General features: G+C 34.0%; 2 protein-coding genes across 2 annotated transcripts in view; one reads left to right on the forward strand and one right to left on the reverse strand.

Annotated features, from left to right (window-relative positions):
* LOC106475037 (enoyl-CoA delta isomerase 2, mitochondrial-like) overlaps positions 1-18,736 on the reverse strand; it is a 33,881-nt gene extending 15,145 nt beyond the window's left edge. The window contains exons 1-4 of the mRNA XM_013935737.2: positions 18,647-18,736; positions 10,001-10,193; positions 9,216-9,314; positions 7,614-7,799 (exon numbers count right to left, since the gene is read on the reverse strand). Of these exons, the coding sequence (XP_013791191.1) occupies positions 7,614-7,799; positions 9,216-9,314; positions 10,001-10,193; positions 18,647-18,708 (540 nt within the window). The 5' untranslated portion in view covers positions 18,709-18,736. The remainder of the gene's footprint in view (positions 1-7,613; positions 7,800-9,215; positions 9,315-10,000; positions 10,194-18,646) is intronic.
* A 40-nt stretch (positions 18,737-18,776) lies between these two features.
* Positions 18,777-21,939, forward strand: part of LOC106474948 — a 39,297-nt gene continuing 36,134 nt past the window's right edge. Inside the window, exon 1 of the mRNA XM_022380225.1 lies at positions 18,777-18,899. The gene's annotated coding sequence lies outside the window, so the exon portion shown is untranslated. The remainder of the gene's footprint in view (positions 18,900-21,939) is intronic.

The raw sequence follows: 21,939 nt of genomic DNA on the forward strand, positions 1-21,939 counted from the left end.
GAAAATCTTGAAGAATCACTTCACTGGCTACTTTTCAAAAGACATGATTCCAACAGAGAGATGGATAATAAGACCTTTTGCCACTGAACTGTCAGAAATGAAAGATGATGACCCAGCAATAGAGGAGCTGATTGATCTTCAATCCTCAGCTACTCTTAGAGAAGAATTTGAAAAGGTTGGTGTTCATTTTTGGGTAAAACTCGCAGATTCATTCCCACTCCTTACTCAGCGTGCCTTCCAAGTGTTTGTTCCTTTTGTCACTACATACCTTTCTTGTTTTTCTGTCCCTTTATGATGGCTATGAATTTTTTGTATGGAAGTAAGGGGGTAAATGGAGAAATACATCAAGCTGAGGGGGTTAATGATGGAGGAAAAGTTGAGAATCCCTGCTATAGGGTGAACTGATTGTATAGTGATGGTCAATAATAGTATGGTGTCCACATGAACACTAGATAAATATTAGATTATAGCTATGTATGCCATTTGCCTGTTTTGAAAACAATAGCGTCATATTGATCCAGGATTTCTATTTGACAATTACATGAAATTATATACATTTGTAATGATTATGTAAAAAGATACACAAGCGAGAAAGTTGTTGAGGTCCATGTGGATCCCAGGTGTGCTGATGAGGGTTAAGCAAATTTATTATAGTATCGATGTTGACCTAAGAACAGCTGAGTAAAAATACCTGTTGGTTATACAAAACAGTCAATTTATCTAAAGTAGTGGTTTCCAACCTTTTCCCAACTGAAGAACAGTTAGTACTAATCACAAAATTTCATGGACAGTTTCCTATAATATCAACTTTTTAAACTTTCTTTATAGACATAAAACAAGTTCTATAAGCACTATTTTTTTGTTTTCTAAATTTTTATACCTTTATCCTTGTAAAACATTTCAAAGTTTTACACAACTGTTTCAATAATAATCACCACAGATACACGATCAAAGTTAGTTTTAATTACAAAAGCTGGTAAGCACTGGAAACCAGTAGGCTTAACATTTCTGATAAAAAAAGGTCATAGAATATTACATATGTTCTCCCTGATCTCACATCCTTATGTGTATATGTCAGTTTGTGTTGGTATATTACATAGTAGGATATTAAAAGGACAATGATGAGGACTACAATTTTATTACCAGCCTGTATGATAACACTACACAAAACATGTGACTCTTGTAAAGTGTTTAAAGATACAATTATATAAATTTAATTATTAATTTGTTTGTGTATTTCAGCTACTTTCAATTCTTGATAGTACATAACAACAGTCATTCTATGATTAACCAAAATTAATTACAATGAAGTAGCTGTCTACAGTTATTTGTGTTTTGTTGAGGTCAGTTTTTATTTAGAACATGTTAATATAATTAGAGAAAATTCTATGTCTTCACAGTCATCATTTTTCCAAAGAACATTTGACTCTGCAGTTATTGAGAACCAGTTCTACTGATCCAGAACAATTTCTTTAACAAGGATCACTATATTTTATTTCCAGTGCTTAGTTAGATAAGATAAAAAACAATAAGAATAAGAAAATTTTTATTTATACAGTTAGTTTCTAAATTTTTACATTCCAAATATGAAAAAAACAACAAATAAACTGAATCTCAAATTCACCATTACTGTAACAGTTTACCAAAATTTTAAATGTTATCTTTAGTCTGTTATCCTACAAGTTACAATATTAGTTTTATTATTAACTAAATCATGATGCAGACATGTAGTATTGTTCATATGTAAATAAATGATGCACCTGCTCTGTTCACAGCATCACATACCTGGTGTGTGGTTTCAGTGATGTTTTTTTAAGGTTATTATGTATCATTACATCTTTTACATAGAGTCTATAAGAAACTAGGGGTGGGTTTGCAAACTCTGAATTACTGATTAGTTCATCTTAATATATGTGATAGTTGTTCATATAATATCTTTGATGTTTTTGTTGGTATAATGGTACATCAGTACCAAATGAATATGTGTAAAGTTGCTTAATCATCAAAATTTAGGACCTTGTCATGTGTTGTAACACAAGCTTTAGTAACAGCATTTAAAAACAAGAGACTAGATGACTCTTTATAGTAAAGAAGTTTTTCATATTCTGAGATTTTAAATTAAAATTTATGTTTTCACTGCATAATGTATGGAGTTGTAAAAACTGTGAGTGTGGTCAATAATATTCTCTTTCACATTGTTTCAAGTTGTTTTATCAAATGTCACACATTCATTCTTTTATTATACCTTTTATTTTTCTTCTTCTAATTAACTTTGATACTTTATATTTCATTCTGACAAAGAATCATTGCTCCAAACATTACATTCTTAATAATTAATTTCTAGACAATCTAACCTGTTATTTTGATTGATTTTCAGTGATTAATACACAATTACCAAAGTAACATGTTACTGTAATAATATTAGTTTTATGAGTAGTGGAATAATATAACCCACTACTTAGTTATAAAAGAATCAATATTATTACAGTTACTTTAAATCTAAATGTAAGATTTGTATTTACTTATCTTTTAAATAATAACTTTCATTAATGCCTCTAGACTTTCACTCATCACTAGAAGATGTTGAAAAGATATTTATTATTCACTATTTTCTATTCTGGTTTGCTACTTTGCTTGAAGTTAAAAATGATGACAAAAACTCATGTCATGGTTGAAAATACAAGAATTATTTTGAGATTTAAGACATCAATATGCAGTACATGTTGTGCCCAGGCAAAAAAGTAATATCTGCAGCCACAAATACCACTTCTAGCCTTAAAATGTAATCAGTAACAGTTCAAAATACTACCATGCTCATTCCTTTTCAGCCAAAGTCAACCAAGCACATGACAGAAAATTATACCTGTGAAACTTAAAATACAAAGCAACTCATAACTTGACCTCTACCACCACAAAAGGTTGAAAAGCTAGTTGTAAATTTCATCCTCAAGGATGTGATGCTATTATCAGTACTGGAGTCTCCAACATTTAAAAGTTAATAAAGCTGCAGCCAAAGCTGAACTACCTGAAAGAAAGTCATTTTTCACTTGCAGTATATGATCAACTTAAAAAGAAGCTTTCAGAATCTATACCTGCTGCCATGCAGTTATCCCCACTGCTGATATCTGGTCTGTACATAATTAGTTTCTTCAGCATGACTGCACATCAGATAGATCCATCTTAAAAAAGGCAACCTCAGCTTGCAGCCAATTTCATTGCATTGCATAGTTATTGATCAAGCTCCTGTCTTGTATGGCATTATGACAAAAGTGACTGCAACAGTTAGAGAAAATGGATCAAATTCTGTAAAACCATTCACATAATTTCAAGTTGATGATCCAGCCACTATTAAAATTACTCTAAAAAAATGATGTTGATAATGATTCGGAATAATTTAGTAATTCTACTTATAACACAAAAAGCAGGAATGTAACAAACTACTACTTTTTGCCCCATCATACGTGTAAACCTCATTGGAGAAGGTTGGATCAATAAATTTCTTACAATAGTGAAGTTAGGAAAATATATTGTAGTTCTTTTGCAAAATACATAGTGTTGTGGAATAAAAGAATAGGCCATCATTAGATGCAGAGGTTTGAATACAACTCATTAAGTAAGTTATTAGTTCCATGTACTGCCAGGTGGAATTCATTTTATGATAGTGTGAACCATGTCTCAACACAAGTAAATAAGCTTACTATAATCTGCAAGAATTAGACATCAAATGCTTTTCAGAGAATGAGTTGTTATTCTTACAAGCTTATTGCACAGTATGGAAACCACTTTCAAAAGACAAAAACTGCCTTGAAAACCAGTTTTTCTGTTGGAATGTCATCACTGGTATTTTATGTCACTGAGTCTATCCACAGTTGTTTCTTTTATGTTCTTGATTTTAATGTGGCACTCTTAGCTGCTGTCACTTTATCAAAGTTTAGGCTGTATTGGGTGATATGTCAAGAAAAAAAAAGAAAATAGATGCTATAAAAAGTTTCTGATGGAGGGAAAACAGTTGACTTTCTAAATCAGTTGCCAGTCTCACAGACTGTTTCAAGCAATTCATCTATTTGTCTTTTGTTCCAATGAATGAAGAGGTGAACAACACTGACATTGATATACATACTTAAGAAAAATGATAACGACATGTTATAACTTCATTATTATCTTTTAATCGATTTTTTTTTAGGTACAATATAACCATGCCATCAATTGCACCTATTGAGAAGTCCTTCAGTATTGAAAGTCTTGTGTTACCTCTGAAAAGCAATAGGCTCACTCATAAGCACTTTAAAAGATATTCTAATATTTTACAATAAAGGTTCAATATTGCACTTCATCTTGAATTTTAGAGTTTCTGTTCTAATCAACATCAGAGATGTTAATTGACTGAGTCACAGTTTCCTAATGTCAAACTATTACAATGTTAAATAATTTAAAATTAAATATTTTTTACAAAATGTAACTTGTAACAAAAGTGATATAACTAGTTATTTTCTGCAAGTAATGTGTAATATTAACATTATTACTAAATTCTAGTGCTTTCAAAAAATGTATCATTCATCATCAGGGGCATTCCCTGGATGAAAAAGTGATGTGTGAGGTTGAGCAATAGAGAGAGGATAATGGGTAGAAGAAGAAGGGGTCTAGATGCCAATTGAAGAAGTAGAAGAAACCATGGCTGAGCTGGCCAAAGATGTGCCATCAAGAAGACCTAAAAGGGAGTGTTGTGTATCAAGGAGAGGACACAAGGGATTTGTCAAAGAGGAGGATAGGCATACAGAAAAAGGTAAGAACAGTCCTGGATGAGAGCATCAACAGCCAGAGCCAATGGATGAGGAGCTGGAAACTGGAAGAGAGTAATCTTGGAGGTGAGAGGGGTGGTAAAGGCATCTATGAGGTGTACCAAACCAAGAACAAACTCAATGAAAAACTAGTGAGATTACTATGTGGGTAGAAAACTGTCTGGCCAAGAGAACTGATCTGCCACCAGGTACAAAACATGCCATGAAACAAACTCAATGGGAATGAGATCAGAAGAGGAGCTCCAATGCCCAAAAGCAAAAAGTCCTGGAGCAGTTGATATAAGAAACAACCATGGAATTGTTGGAGTGAATCATGACCAACAGATCCACTAGAAGGGGTAGGAAGTGGGAACATGCCTGACAAACAGTAAGAAGTTTGAGCATGTTAATGTGGAGTGAACTTTCCTCCTGTGCACAGATGCCAGAAGTCATGTTGTTGTTCAGACATGTGTCCCAATCCAAAAAGGAAGCATCTATGAAGAGATGAATATCCATTCAGGAGTGGTAAGAAAATACCACTCATTGTATTGGCAGTCTAGCCACCAAGACAAATCGTTGAGTGGGAGAGAAGAGAGATTCGCAATCAAAAACAATATGAGAAGCAAAAACCTTGGTGACCATACATTCCTCTTCTTGCAGGTAAACAGGTGAAGGCCGAGTCCCTACAAAGATGAGAGTTGAAGAAAATGCCTAGATGTACTAAATACAGTGTAGGCATGATAAAGAATTTGGAAACCTTAACAAGCCATCCCAACCAAACAGCCTCTTACAGAAGAATGAAGATGTGAGAGAAAGATGCCTCCCAAGAAGGGACAAGTAGAAGCCCTAATGACTCAATGAAGACATAAGGGGCTGAGGCTATGCCAAAGGGAAGAGCATGGAATTGAAATACTCAATTCTGATAGATGAAACATAGAAAACGTCTGGAGGATGGGGCAATCGAAATATATAGAGGCACCTGACATGTCGATATTGGTCATTCACAGACCGGGTTTAAAAAGACCACTTGGGAGAAAAGAAATTCTCCATTCAGAACCATGGAATGACCAGAAACAGGTTGAGAGGTGATAGGTCTATAACCGGACACCATTCACTGGTCTAATTGGCGACCACAGAGAGGCAAGAGTAAAAACCTGGAGAAGGGGGTGTATACTATCTCAATTGCATTTTTTGCTAAAAAGATCCTAGATTGCATCCTCAAGACATTGAGAATAAATGGAGTTAGAGGGAGGAGAAAAGGAAATGGGATTATGAGAGAAGTGAGAAGAGAAGAGATAAGGAGAGAAAAACCAAGGGTGAGAACCTGAAGAACCCATCTGTTAGCAGAAAACTTAGACCAAGGGTTGACAAAGTGAGATAGGCAGTTACCCAATGAGAAAGACAAGAAACTAGGGAAGATAACAAGGACTGATCCCAGGCTGCTTCAGCCTGGGTCTCCAGTGAATCAGAAATACCATCAGACTTCTGAACAAAGATCACATAGATAAGGAGGAGGGAGGTGAACATTAGTGAGGAGTGCATCCCAACCCAAGTCCCAACAACAGAGGAACCAAGTAAGGAGGGACAGAGCAGAAGAAGTGGTGTGAGCCAAGGTAAGAAAGAAAAGGGAATGAATCTCTCCAGAAAACCCCTCTGGGGCATGATGAAGTGCCTCATATATAAGGTGGAGAGAGGAGAGGTAACACAGAAGGGTGGTGAGAAAAAAAGATGAAGACACAAAAACTGGGCACTAGACAGTGAAATAGGAAAAAAGAATTTCACTCCCCAAGCAGGCAAGAACTTCCAAAGATCAGAAATCAAGAAGGAAAGGATGAGGAGGCATACTTGTACAAATATAGAGTTGTTCAAGAAAGGAATCAGCATGAACCATAATATCAGGTAAAGGAGGGAAGACTACATAATCCTGAGACTTGGTTTTGTGGAGTAAAGATCAAGAAGAAACAAGACACAGGTGAAAGAAAAAGAAAGGAACATACCCACAAAATCATATCCAGAAAGAGATTGGAAAGTTGAGGATTTTCCTTGACCAGTAAGGCAGTACCCAAAGCAAACTCAGGTGGGAACAGTCGGTCAAATTAGTTACCCTCCTGGTCATTCTCAAATGGAGGAGGAGGCCCATTATACACAAGAACATGCTGCATGATGGTTGTAACATCCTCAACAGACAACAAGCCTCTAGACACCACAGTAAAAACAGGTCTTGTGTTTACAGCATCATCACTTCCAAATTCAAAGTCACTGTCACTTATGAATTCATTATAATATTCAATACTTCTGAAACAAATGCAAAGGTATAATGAAATTTAAGTTCTGTTAAGTTGAATGTAGACAGAAAAATCAACTTGTCTGTTCAAGGCAATGTTGAGAAAAAAATGAAGTTATTGAAAGCGCTTAAGGGGAATTACTGCCTATGAAGGTTTGTTGCCGTCCTATTGATGGAGGGTTATTGTCATGTGATGATGCCATCATGCACCTGCATAGTTCATGCTAAACACACAAATTTTTGGTGGGAGTTAGCTCAAGGCTAGTGGCATGCAAATGTCATTGGCTGATGCGAGAGGGATGTAGCTATTCTGTGTGCAGGTATGAGGAATCATCTTGGAAGTTAAGGAATTATCATATGACAATAATTCAAACTTTTTTAATACTTTATTTTTATCACGAGTTTTACGCCACTTCACGTGAAATGGAACTCATCGGTAGCTATACTGTAATCCAATTTATCGTCTTTCAATGCAACTTAGCTCCAATGAATTATATATAAATTAGAATATATATAAATTGTATATCAATTAAAAGACAAAAAATACATACCTGAGTAGTCAGAGCATTTTTTTTCTCTGGTCGGTTCAGTTTGACAGTGGTTATTCCATTCTGGGTTGACACTTGAAGTCCATTGTACTGACTAGAGTTAGATGAACTTTGGCTGTTGTCACTTGTAACTTTTTCTTTTCCTGCTAGTTCTTCTACTGTTTTTATGTATTCTTTCATTGCATCTTCCTATAGAAAGTTATAAAGCACAAACATTCTAACATATTACTAAAACACTGAATACCACTAACCTTAACATTAAATATGAAAATCACTGCATGTAAGTATAGTCTACATGTTCTGAATCTCAAAGTAAAAATTAAAGTTTGACAAAGTTTAATAAACAATGTTAATGATTAACATATATGCACAAAGTATCTGTAAAACTTTCACTTAAAACTTCATAAGCGTGACTATATATTGAAAACTTCTTAACCAATAATGTGATTGAAGACATTATAGGGTGGTAGTTTGAGATGTTAAAAGTGCTTAACTTATAGTTGTAAAAGTCCACTTAATACAGCATTTTCTCAAGAGATTTTGAGTTAGATACAGCTGAATTACAACAAACATTCATGAATTTTTGTAACTGCTCATTATTAACTGCATACACTTTTCACTTTAGAGACCAAATATTAAAATGATAGAACTTACTTTACTCATATTCATAGGTATAACAGCACAAATTGTTAAAATTTACTTTTTAGACACTTCTCAATATTAATGATCCAACATTTCCACAAGTGCAGAATGATATCATTGACCTAACTGTTAACTTAACTCAAGTTTGTTAGATCCATACCTAAAAAATGATATGAATACATCAAATCTAAATGTTATAAAAATGCCATAACAGAAAAATACATATTTGAGGAGAAGATGGATCATGTGACACTGAACAAATGGAACACTTTGATTTGCAAGGTTTTCTTGATTTTTTTCCCCTTTAACAGCAGCATGGTCTGCACACATTATAAATATTCAACCTCATTCAAGTTATCTTATATATATATTGTGAACTGTAATGTCTGTCCAAGCATTTGTCTGTCTCCCATTTGAAAAGCTGCACGTGCAGGCACAGCTCAACATTCACTTTTAAACTGATGGGAAAACAGGCATCAGTAATTCTGATGCCAAATTTTATTTCACAAGCAGGATATTCTGCACCAAATTTTTAGAAATTAATCACACGTCATTCACATTTCAAAATGTGATGTAACTTAAAGAATAAAAATGTAGGTTAACCATATGTTATTGTTTAGTGGCTCTTAGCATGACTGAAATGTTCAACAATTACTTTTCACAGTGGACAGTATAAGTAGCTCAAAGCTTTGGCTCTGAGTGAAACCAAGAGTGCAATGCAATTAACCTTTTTTAAAATCCATGAAATAATTTCAATTGATAGATTAACTTAAAACTTTTTCTGTCACTGGGGACGGGTACTTTTGCTTGTGGTTTATAGGTTTAAGTGCTCTGTGTTTCAGCTATTTAGTGTAGTCATATATCTCTTAAGTACATATAGGTACAAAAAAAAAGGGAGATTTAAATGTTGAATGATGACCTTAATGAATATTTTCCACTTGTTTTTTTTTTCATAAGACATACCTGGGACATAGACCCCAGTGAGTTCCAAGCCTCCCATTTGGCCTTTGCAACAAAATCAAAAACAGGTGGTTTTTTTCCAGAGCACAAACCAACTGTTGCCTGTGAAATCAAATCATAAAGGCATTGGAAATTGACTGAATGCACATAATATTTAGTATTAAGCTGAACAACCTTCATATTTATAAGAACACATCACGTTTAATCTAATAAATTACAATCATACAGTCAACTGATTCAGGAAGCAGAAATCTTACCTTAATTAAAAACAACAGCACCACCAAGAGAACAAAAACATTTATTGTATGTTTCTAATTTGTTTCACTCACATAATCAGTAAATATCTCTACAGAATACAAGTACAGTACAACTTAAGTAATATGATAAAATAACATGGGTTAAAAATACATGTTACTTGAGTTTTACTATATTTGTATCCTTTAGATCTACTTACTGAAGATGAAAGACCATTCCAAAATACACAACAGATATATATTTTTATCTCGATGGTGCTGTTATTCATCATTAAATCATACAGTCATCTATGAAAACATTGGCAATTAATCTTGATACAACTACAAAAGATAAGCCGGTAGAAACACAACATTACTACCCCTTGCCACTTAAGATAACTGGAATAACCATACAATTTTATCATAAGCCAAAAAATTAAACCTAATGAAACAAATTTTGAAATGCTCTCATCAAAAAGCTAAGATCTTTCAAACTTGCAATTTTATTATTTTTTTTTATTCCTGATTAAGCTAGTAACAAGTCTAAACACTTACCTGTTTGAATAAGCTGTACAATCTGAGTTTGACTTTGTTACCTGGATCTTCTTTTAAAGTATTTAGTTTTTCTTTGGCACTATCAAACCTACTGTTTAAATTGCTGCACATTCTAACACCAAGGCAGCCAAAAAAACTTGACTGAGCAAACAAGTTCTGATGTTGCTTGGTGAATTGAGTGAGTGGCCATTTCCTTCAAGAGAAATAGTAAACATGTATATAATTTTTAAACATTTAATATATAGTTCAGAAATTGCCTAATGGGCTTTACATGATGCAATGTTATGAAATTATCTTGCACTGTACATATCTTGAAGTTCATGTTTTAGTAAACATATGTATCTTTAAAATCAAAAACAAAATACAGTAGGACAAATACCTCTTAACTTTTAACACTCATAAAAAAAAACCACAACAAAAACTAATACATTTAGGAAATGGTTTTCTTAGCTGCACAAAAAATTTATTATGCATTTTGAAAATCCACAAGTTGTATAAGATAAGGATATTCCTTTTACATCATCATATATGTTTGAAAAGACAAACAAAAATTTTGTAAATTTACTGTGGATTTTTAGATGTTTGATAATGATTTTGAGAATTAATAAAAAAAGACCCACATATAAAACTCTGAAACAATCTCAGCATGTAGTGTGTAAACATAGAGAGAGAGAAAAACAAACAAACAAGGCCTACATATGTTAGATTGGCATTATAATTTTCCTAAATGAAAATGTATTTCTGATAGGTACTTCCCTCTGCTCATAAGATCAGCTTTTCTCATTTTGTGCTGCCTTCTGTTTTCAAAATTGCATGTCACAAGTCTTCTTCATCCCTATGTTGGAATCCAATGTTCCAACTTGCCTCTCCTGCAAATCATCATGCATCATCTCTCCACCAACAGGAGAGCACTACTATCACATGATGCATGTGATTCCCTCTACGTGCCACTTCCAAATTATTACTTTGAAGCCTGGCAGAAGATGCAAGCACTGGAAGATTGTGAGTGGAGGGAAGTACCTGTCATAAATACATTTTCATTTAGGAAAATCATGACTTATGATAAGGTACTCTACATCCACTTACAAGATTAGCTTGAATCCCACATTAAAATGGAGGAGGGACCGGTGCGAGGGAAGCACAGGTGTATCCACCAAAAGTATCTGGAGGACACCTCAAAAATGAGAGGAACAGATCAGATGACCTGAGGAGGGGCACTGCACCACATCTGAGCCAGATATATCTTCGCCAGGAACATCAACATGATCAGGAGGACCAGACATGGCGGAACACGAAGGGAGCAAATCTGTATGGGAGAGGATAGTTTAGCAATATGATCTTAAACAGAAATCAGAATCACTCAATCCCACAATGGAAAGTGGTCAAGTGAGGATATGTCACATGGTGTATAATGTCTAGGGTGCAACAAACCGTACTTGTTATGTTAACTACATCCAAAACCTCACTTGCTGGGTGCTGACATCCTCGCGAGTGTAAGATGAGGATTGTACCATCTTCATCTCAAGTCAGTCAAGAGGGAATTTAACATTCGACCCCAGGAACTCACAGGGTAGTCTAAGGCCAGGGATCCAGCAATGTGTCATCCAGAGTCTGAAGGAAGTCTACCACATGCACTCAAATCCTGCAACTGTGAAACCAGCCTGAAATGACCCCAGGTCGGCAACAACCTCGTCACCCAACGAGGAAAAACCAAGGTCAGAAAGGTAAACAGGCCACAAAGACCTTCTGCAACCCACAACACAGAAGACAAGTCAAGAGGAGGAGATGGACAACCCAAAACCTGTGTGAGGATTTATGTGATTGTTCACTCGCTAGGTACTGACATCCACATGAGGGTAGGAGGAAGGCACCCAATCAGAGGGTTGAACTGCATTTGGACGTCTCAACTCTAGGAATTAGTTACTCATCTGAAGAATCTTGTAACTCCCTCCTCACTGGTAGAACACCACCACCCTACCCTGAATTGAATGGTTATAGCCATCTTTGTAGAACCCATCCATGGTTAGGACTCTCGTACTCCACTGGAAGAAAGGGGGAAAAAGTGCAGTGAAGTGTCCAGAGGGACTGAAACACCCAAGACTGTGCAATGAGTGATCGCAAACTCTCATTCTTAAAAGCAGATCAAACCGATTTATACAATCTAGGCATGGCAGAGATGGGCAGCAATCCCCTTCCGCTTTACCTTTATTCTTTATAAAAACAGAGAGAAAATTGTGGTTTAACAAGAAAAATAGGTAGTTAAGTGTATATAAATAGCTTATATTTAACCAATAATAAAAGTGAACTTCTATACCCATTTGCAAAATTTCCAAGAAGAAATACATTATTTTGTGTGCAATGACATTTTACCATGTAAGTTCTTATAATGCTGATAATGAAGCCTAATGTATTACCCACATCAAAAATGTCATAAAATTACTGTACTTCCATTGATATGTAATGGATAATTATGGTACTATCAAAAATTTTGGAGCAGCATTTTTGGTTAAAGATATGTTTACCTTCAAATTTGGCCCCCCAATGGCACAGCGGTATGTCTGCGGACTTACAACGCTAGAATCCGGGTTTCGATACCCGTGGTGGGCAGAGCACAGATAGCCCTTGTGTAGCTTTGTGCATAATTAAAAAAACAAACAAACAAACAAACCTTCAAATTTATTGTTTTGAGTACTAGGAGCAAAATACTTCCTAATACTCAAAACATTTTGATGAGAATTACTGAAACTTGGTTATATTTGCAAAATGTTGACAATAGGAATTATAAATTATTTAATACTAATAGACTTTTTTTTTAAAAAAGGGTAGGTGGCTCTTTATATAAAGGATGAACTGTACCTTGTTAGAATTGAAGACATAAAACATTGCAGTCAAGAGGTTGAATCAGGAGTTTCACAGGTTGAAAGTTTTAAACTAGCAATTGTTATCAGTCAATTATAAATTGAGTGATGAGATAAGGGTTACTACTAATAAGAATACTGATACAATAATTATGAAATATTAATTTTCAGACAAATTGAATGGGATTGTATGGGCTCGAAGAATGATTTCCTAAAGTGATTCATAACAGGTTTGTTTTATACCAATTGGTCAGAGTACCAATCAGGGTGTTGTCATGATTATAGATTCCTTGTTAACATTAATGAGGATATATTTGCAGGAGTTGAAGAGGGGAACATTTGGGAAAGTGATTATTGCACAATTAAATTTGGTGTTTAGCTATATGTTGATGTAAAAAAAAAGAAATGAAATTTTACTTCCTAATTCTCAGAAAGTTAATCTTGAGGCCATTAGACTAGACTGAACATTGACAAATTGGAACAATGAGTAAAAGGTGATGCAAGAATCTAACCTAATTGGCTTACTAAAAGTATAAGGGAGAAAAATCAGGGAAAAATGCCACAAGTTTAAGAAGTTTAAATTGACAAATAGGTTGGAAAATGTAAACACCTACAGTATAGGAAAGCTAGAGATTTGATTAAGAGATGAAATAGGAAATCTAAAATACCATATGAGAACAAGTGGCTGATAATATTAAAATAACAAAGATTTTTTTAAACATTATGTTACAGGTAAACAAAATTTTAGAATAGGAATTGGACCCTTAATGGATGCTGATGGCAAGCTTTTCATTAAAAACTATGAATTGGCTCCTGAGCTTATAAATGTTATCTTCTCTTCTGGTTTTACAACAGAATATAATAGCAATAATTCTGACCATGAGTATTCTATGGGAATATTGGAATTAATCTGAGTCATGAAAATATTGATTCCTTGGTTGTGAGTAAAAAGAATGTGATTAAAAACAGATAAAGCAACAGAACCAGACAAGGTTTTTCCCATGGTTTTAAAGGAGGTCAAAGAACAGATATGCAAGACTCTTTCATTTTTGTTAGGTCAATAGACAGTGGAAAGGTGCCTGAGGATTATGAGAATTGATTTTGTTACTTTTAGAGGGGAATGATAAGAGTTGTCCTGGATATTATAGACCAGTTAGTCTTGCTTCTGTAGTAGCAAAAACTTCAGTGTCTGGTAAAAGTAAGCTTTATAAAATCATTTAGTGAAATATAATATCATAAATGAGGAAGTTACTTGTTATCTGAGTGATGAAAAGGGATGGACTTGATGTACATAGATTTTCAAAACTCTTTTGATTAGGTACCACACAAAAGAAAATCAAATTGGTTGATCTATATTTTAGTTTCTTAATTTCAAAAGCAAGTATTTTAAAAAACTTCTCAATCTTCACTTCTCTGAATCATATGACACATCTGCACTCTGAATTGCCCATTTCAGATTTTCATTCTGTACTTACAAGATTTCCTGAGTATCCACTTAATTAGACACACACGTACTATAGATAGTGACAAGTCAGAATATAAACTTAAAGCCTTCAACCATCCTCATTTACTGAGATAAAAAAAATGTCAATCCCACAAGATACACCCCTCGCATGCCATTCTGGCTTTCAAGAAAAATTTCAATAATTCTCTATGACATTTCTATTGGATTATTTATAACCAGTAATGAGCACCTTTTTCTTTATAAGATTTCTTACATGGTTATTTGTTTTGTCACCTGTAAGAATTCATGTAGCCTAAGTTTTTATTGTTTGCTAATGTGTTTTTCTGCTCTAAGTAGCTACCATAATTTTTAATCTATTTATAGCTCAGCTAGAAAGCTACTTAAATAATTTGGGGAGATTATATTCTAGTGTTTAATACAAGTTTTGTATTCAAAAATGTATATATGAAAGGAATATTAAGGAATTTGTGGAAAACCAACATAGTATTAAAAACTAGAGATAAAGAAGTATGTTCTAAAGTGTAAATTACTGAAATAGGCTTCAACCCTAACATGAGTTCAAAATTTACTATGTTATATAACAAATAATACATTAACAAACATTTCATGTAACTGCCTGTCACATACTTAGATATGGTCTAAAGGACATTGTAAAGTGACAAAATTAAAAGGAAACAGAAATGAAAAAGTTAGATAGTTCACAGTGTTAGGATAAATAATTGTAATTATTCAAATTTCCTATCTTAAAAATTTTTGTTTGATGATTTCACTTTTTTAAAAGATAAAATATAAGATTTTGACCCCCCCCCCAAAAAAAAACCTTTGATATTATTTTAGGAGGTTATGCAAATGAAATCTAAAATTTGTAAGATGAAAAGTAATTTTATTCTTAGTATGAAAATCACCTTAAACTCAGATTGGTTCAACAAAGGCTTCATAAATTCCCAGATATATCTTTAATGAAAAAAAAATACTTTATTAAAAATTATGGTTCTTTGTGTACAACAGATGTTTTATTTTAATAAAAAGCTGCCAAATTTTGTGAAGATATACTTAATATGTTCAAGTTATAGTATTTACAGTTTCATGGTGGTTAAAAGGTTGGTACAATGACTGAGTCCATATACAGAGAATTAATTGTACTGAAGGGTGGTTGGACAGAAGAAAGTATAATTACTAAAGTTTGCTTATGACATTAACCTTTTGAACATTTGTAGCTGTATTGAGGTACTATGCACTTGTAAAAGTTGGCAAGTTTGAAAAATACAAGGCAAATGGCCTAAAATAATAGCAAGTGCAAGGTGATGCATTTGGGTTATCATAACTTGGATCACACGTTTAATATATACGTGAACCCACTCAACTGTGTGACTTAAATGAATTTTCATGGCACAGTGATGGATAAGTTACTCAATCCATCAAAGTAGTGCTTTGTTGCTTGTATTAAAGCTACTAGAAATTTACAGACATATTGATTCCAAATAAAAACATGTAATTATCTCTTGATAAAACTGATTAGATGGATCTCACTTAGAATAATGTATATCTAAAAAAGGAATTGAATCACTGAGAAAGGTTCAGATGAAGGCAACCAGATTAATTTCTGGGATGGAAGGATTTATCTTATTGGTATAGACTAAGATCTTTTATTGAGAAATGAAGGGTAAGAGGTGATCTTATTGATGCAAGGTTATCCAAGAGCAGGGAAGATTTACAGAACAAAGAACTTTGATTTCTTTGCATTATATTCTGAAGCTAAGAGCACAAGCTTAAGATCTGGTGGGGGGATAGGCTAAGTTCCAGTTAATACACTTTTACTTTTTTAACAAGGTGATTGATTTATAGAAAAAGTTGTTCTAAGAAGTACTGAAAACCATCATTTTACACGGATTTAAGAAGCATTTATTTAGTCTTCAGTGAGTTTTCAACAAGAGAAACTTTGTGAAGAAGCAATCTAGACAAATTTCTATCATCTCCTTGGAGAAGAGAAGTAAAACTACCCAATTTCAATCTTCTGGCACCTTCCCACTAGTCAAGAACTTACAAAAAATATTAGCAAATGTCTCCATATCCAATCCTTAACCTCCTTCAAAACTCTTGGGAAAATATTATCTGGCCCAGTAGCCTTATCAATCATTCTTTAATCTTTCCAAATATAAAATTACTTGTCTTCACATTTTTTTAGGAAAATTTGCCTCAGTCTACTTATTTTTAAAGAAACAGGGAGGGGGAGAGAGAGTTTGTGTATGATGTGGGTAGGCCAATTATGCAATGTTAAGTGCAGAGATTTGATTGCCTTGACTCCAATCAGTGTGACTAGGTGTAGCCCTGCTGTGATCTAGCTCATTTGCAATACAAGTGTTCTCGGTCTAAGCAAGGCTAGATCTAGTCACACTAATTAAATGATAGGTCTCGACCAATCAGAATCTCTATGCTCCACATTTTCATGATGCTGTCAGCCAGGCTCTTCCCTCGCATCTTGCAGGCTGTTTCTTATCATATGATAGAGTAGTAAGCCTAGAATATGACTAGACCTAAGTTGCTAGGCTAGATTGAATCTATTTGTAATCTTGTGATTCTTCATTCCCAAAGGCTTCAGATTTTGTTCAAGAAAAAAGAGTTCAATCATCATTAACAAGATATGAAATAGTATTTTAAGCTTTTAGGATATACTGTATCAATTGTTTGTGTTTCTTAAAAACATTTTGCAAATCGTTATCCAAAATTAAATCCATAATTACTTGTGGGCCTACACTGGCTCATTTAACAGCTGAAAATAATTTGTTGACAAATTGACAAGCATCATTAATTGGAATACATTAATATTGAATACAAGTCACCCAAGTACAAAATTTGAAATTTTTGAGTTAAGTACAGATGAGATGTGATAATTTGTTACAAACTATCAGGTAGCTCATTCAGACATCTCTCTCTCACTCTCACACACAAGTATGCTTATACGTGCACACACACATTCATTAATTGCTCATCCTATTATACAGATGTACAAATACAAGAGCAGTTGGGAAAAGCTAAAGTCAAAGAAAGAGAAAGAAAAAATTATGAAAAGTATTGTATCAGGTATATACTCTCCTCTACCCCAAACTGTAGCTAAATCAACAATGTAGGTAAAATGAATAGTTGACAACTCTGGCATCAAATATATAATATAGTGTTGAGTGGCAACCTATGTAAGGTTGTGGCTTGCACACTTTGATCCCTACCTGTGCATATAGAGTGGCCCTTATAGTCGAGTTAATAGCCCTTGCAAATAAGCCAACCACTGCCCCATTTAAATGTAAAGTGGATTACATATTCATACATAGAATAGTTTAGGAAAAATTTCCAATAACTATAAATATAACTTTACAGCACTAGTACGGTTTACTTGTCAATGTCTTCGCCAACTATTTTCTAAGCTACTGTCTTAAATTTTTTTTTTTGCAATTTATCAAAACATTTTTCAACTAAAACAAGAAAAAAAATTATTAAAGTTATCTCCATCCAGACTTTTAAAATGTGATTTGATTAGAAATATCTTTTTCTCCTTTATTCAAGTCCAAAAGTAAAAGAAAAAAACACTAGTAACATTGTATGTCAAACTACAGTCAATCATATGCTCCAGTCATGTTAATTTTCATACACAACAAACATAACAATTTAGGCCTTGAAGGCTGTCCTTGCACACCCCTCAGGAAAAGTAAAAATTGAAACCCACTCTTTATTTCTAGGAAACAAATGATTCCTCTGTTAAACTCCTGTTAAGTGCTGACCTTCACTACTGCTGATGACACCTCATTCTTGTACATTTTAACCAATCATTGCTGTTAAAATTAAAACTATCTTGATTGGGACCAAGCCTGTTTTCTCTAAATTTTAAGCTTGTGTTCACTCATCTTATTACTATTATCTTGAAAATACAACACAAAGAAATCAAAAACGTTTATTCTACCGATCCCCTTTGATACAGTGATAGTGATAATCTATCACATTTATCTTATTCATTAACTTCAAGTTAAAAGTTCAAATTCAATAAGATCAATTCACAATCTTATCCAAATATGTTAAGTTTAACTTTAAGTACCAATAATAACAAGAGATAATGCACAAAATTAAAATATCAGTGTAGTAGTTATCATGAATATGGGAATAAAACTATAAAAACTTCAAAAGCCTTAGCCTACTAGTATTACTGTTCATATCTTATAGTTATATTTATAAATACCTAAGTTTTAATCTAAAATATTAGGTAGGACAAAACTAGTGTTTATAGTTTCCATTCTCGGTCACACATGTAAATTAAAATTAAATACTTGTATGTACCTGGTACACCTATCAGCCTTCAAATTCAAATACACCTGAGAAACACCTCTTCGTAACGCCATGTTTAAAGTTTAACAATTCACGTGAGCTGTGAGATTTACATGTAATGATGTATATCATCTACCAGTTTGCCGATAGAGGGCGAAAAAGTTCCCGTATATTTTCCTAGGTTTTTGTTAAATCTTTGTTGCTTTTTACAATACAAAGTTAGTTCTCCAACAATGAGGAGACAGTAATTTAAACAAGACAATAGGTAATTTGTATTTTTGGAAAATGAGATAAATATATTTTATATTTTGAAAAATTATACGATAATTAAGGTTTTGTCCGAATGTGTAATTCCAGCGCCCTTCATTTCAGCCTAATTTTGTAGTTCAATAGTTCTATATAGTACTCCGTGTTAGTAATATTATTGGACTTCCAGACTACCGGTACATTGTGGTATTTTATGTTATTTGTTAGGCTTAACGTTAACCCAGCACGTTTGACGTTATTCACTTATTATCTTAATATTAGTAATCGGAAACTCTCTTAAACATTATTAATATGATATAAATAAAACAGGGTATTATCTAGTAGTAGTATATATAATACCATAACCTTAGGCAATAAAATCTATTAAGTGGTATATTGTAAGCACAGTCTTACGATGTTGTACAAACAGCAGTCTGCAGAGTTTAAATGTGATAAATATTAGCATATATGATGTAACCAACCATTGTTTAACTTCAAACAATTACAGTGAGAGAGAATAATTGGGTGGCATATATTATTTTAAAACTTTAACACCTATTATTAATTCCTTCAGAAATTGTTTTGGTAAAACTACATGTATAACTATAAGTAAACCACTTTGGACTGTAGTGTATTTACCGTTACTGGTTTTACTTACTGTTATTTTAAGTTATTATTGCATATTGTTAATATTTGTGATATAATAGTTTTTGCTAATTACTTTGCCAAGAACAATGATTATGACTAGTGTTGGTTGTAAGCATTTACAGTTTGTTAAGTATGATAGGTGCAATGAGTGGGTTGTATTTGGGAACTCTGGACTGGTATGTATTTTTAACTAAGCTGGCAGTGAAGATGTGTAATTTGTATATAGAGTTTGTAGGTTGGAGGAGAATTTGGAGCCTGTCCTAATTAAAGTAGAGGTGATAGATAAAAAAAAAAATGTAGAATAGGCCACGCGTACTCACCAACTCCTTTCACTGGCTGCTCTGGTGGGCTAGTTGATGAAATTGGAGAAGTCATTCCTTCAACCAACTCAATATCTTGTCTATTTGGGATTTTTTTCGACACCAATATCAGTCACATTCTGCCTTCTCTTTTACATCTTTATTTGATGGAAATTTTGGTTCACCATGCTCTCTCGACTCAATCACTTACTGCTTGTGAGGTTCTGTTGCTTTTGGGGATGTGGTCCTCTTGGTCGTGCCCATACGAGATCCATGCAGTGGGCACTTCTTGAACAATGGAATTTTGCTCGCAATTCCCTTTCCACTACCATTTACCTTCCTCCTTCTCTGTGAGACGACTTGCAGTGGTGGCTGAACAAAGCCCATATGTCAGTAGGTGTGCCACTTCATTCCCTGCATTCAGATCTACATTTTCTCATGGACACATCTCTTCATGGATGGGAGGGCATGGGTCAGTCATCTTGCATATCAGTTTTCTTGAACTTCTTGCAGTACATTGGCATTAAATCACTTCCTTCTTCTCACCCATCATTGTCTGGTGATGGTTCATTCAGACAAATCTAACAGTGGTGGGACATATCAACCATCAAGGGAGCACCTGGTTCAGAGATCTATGTTTTCAGGCACTGAATCTATTATACTGGGCCCATGCACATTGCATTCATTTTATCACATGCCATGTGCCAGATGCTTTCAATCTGGTCTGTCATGCCCTAGTCACTCTACACCTCACAGTTTCTGCCCTTGTTAATTACACAATCTACACATGGGCAAAGAGTATACCTGGCTCAGAAGTGGTGTGGTTCCCCTCTTCGGAACTGTATCTCTTATTGTCAGGGGGGTATCCTTTGGATGCTTTCAGGGGTACCTCTTTTGTTACCTTGCACTGGTCCCTTCTCCTTCTCAATGGGGGATTCTAGCTAATCTTGTGAGAGGAGGTATAAGTAATGTATCGATAGTTATAATTTTCTTATACTTTTCACCCTTTCTCCCTACTTCAAACCTTCTACCAAATTTCAAAGTGAAGATTCGGTAGAAAATTGTAGAGGGAGTCACATAAGCATGTCACGCTACTATTGGTTAAGAGATGATGCATGAGAGACATGTTAGAATATAGTATTCCAATATGGGGGAAGTTCAAGGCTTGTGGCATGCATAAAGAAAAATTTGCATGTACAGGCAGCACTGAATGATAATAGCTAATCTTGTGAGCGAGGGTAAGTGCCTATTGAAAATACGTTTTCAGTGTGTGTGTCTTATTCAAACTAATTTTGACTATGTTCATAACTGAGTCAGAACATGGAAAGAGAATTTTAATGTAACACAACCTTTGGTGAACAAAGGACCATCTGGTCCTTCAAAGCTGTCCTTGCTCATCCACCTTTTGGAGAAGTAAAAATTTAAACCCACCCTTTATGTTTTAGAAAATATCAACTCCCTTCCTAAATTCCTGTAAAAACTGGCCCCCAGAGCTTCCAATAGCAAAATATTCCATAAGTCTAGCCTGTCTTTTCCAAATTTTCAACTTGTATTCTCTTATCTTGTTTTATTCAGAATATATTACAGAGAACTCAGATTGATTTTCTGGATAATCTTGTAATATTGAGAAATATAAAGGTTTGTATTTGGGGTATGGTAAGTTGAAAAATGTTTTTTTAATGAGAACAGCTAGCATTGATGTTGTAGAAAAAAAAGTGTTTATGTTTAAATATTTTAGCTGTGGAGAAATGAGAGAGTGGTGTTATGGGTCCTGCAAGTACTTGTATGACATTTTAACTGAAGACCAACAAAGTCAGTGTAACTTTTTTATAAGATTTTTGTGAGACCTCATTTATAATATTTTGTTCAGCTTTGGTCCTCTTATTGTGGGAAGTCTATCAAGATGGATGGAGCTCAGAAATAGACTATTAGAATGACATTCAGTTTAAGAAATGTGTGCTTTGAGAAGAATCATAAAGTTTTGGATATTTTTTTTTCTGGAATCAAATTAATTAGCAGTGACCTACTTGTAGCGAATTTGGATAGTATTGTTACGTCTCCGTTTCGTTAATTGATTTTTCCGTAACTTCGTTCCGACGAAATTTTAACGAC

This window comes from Limulus polyphemus, unplaced genomic scaffold (assembly GCF_000517525.1).
Source record: "Limulus polyphemus unplaced genomic scaffold, Limulus_polyphemus-2.1.2 Scaffold144, whole genome shotgun sequence".
NCBI lineage: Eukaryota > Metazoa > Arthropoda > Merostomata > Xiphosura > Limulidae > Limulus > Limulus polyphemus.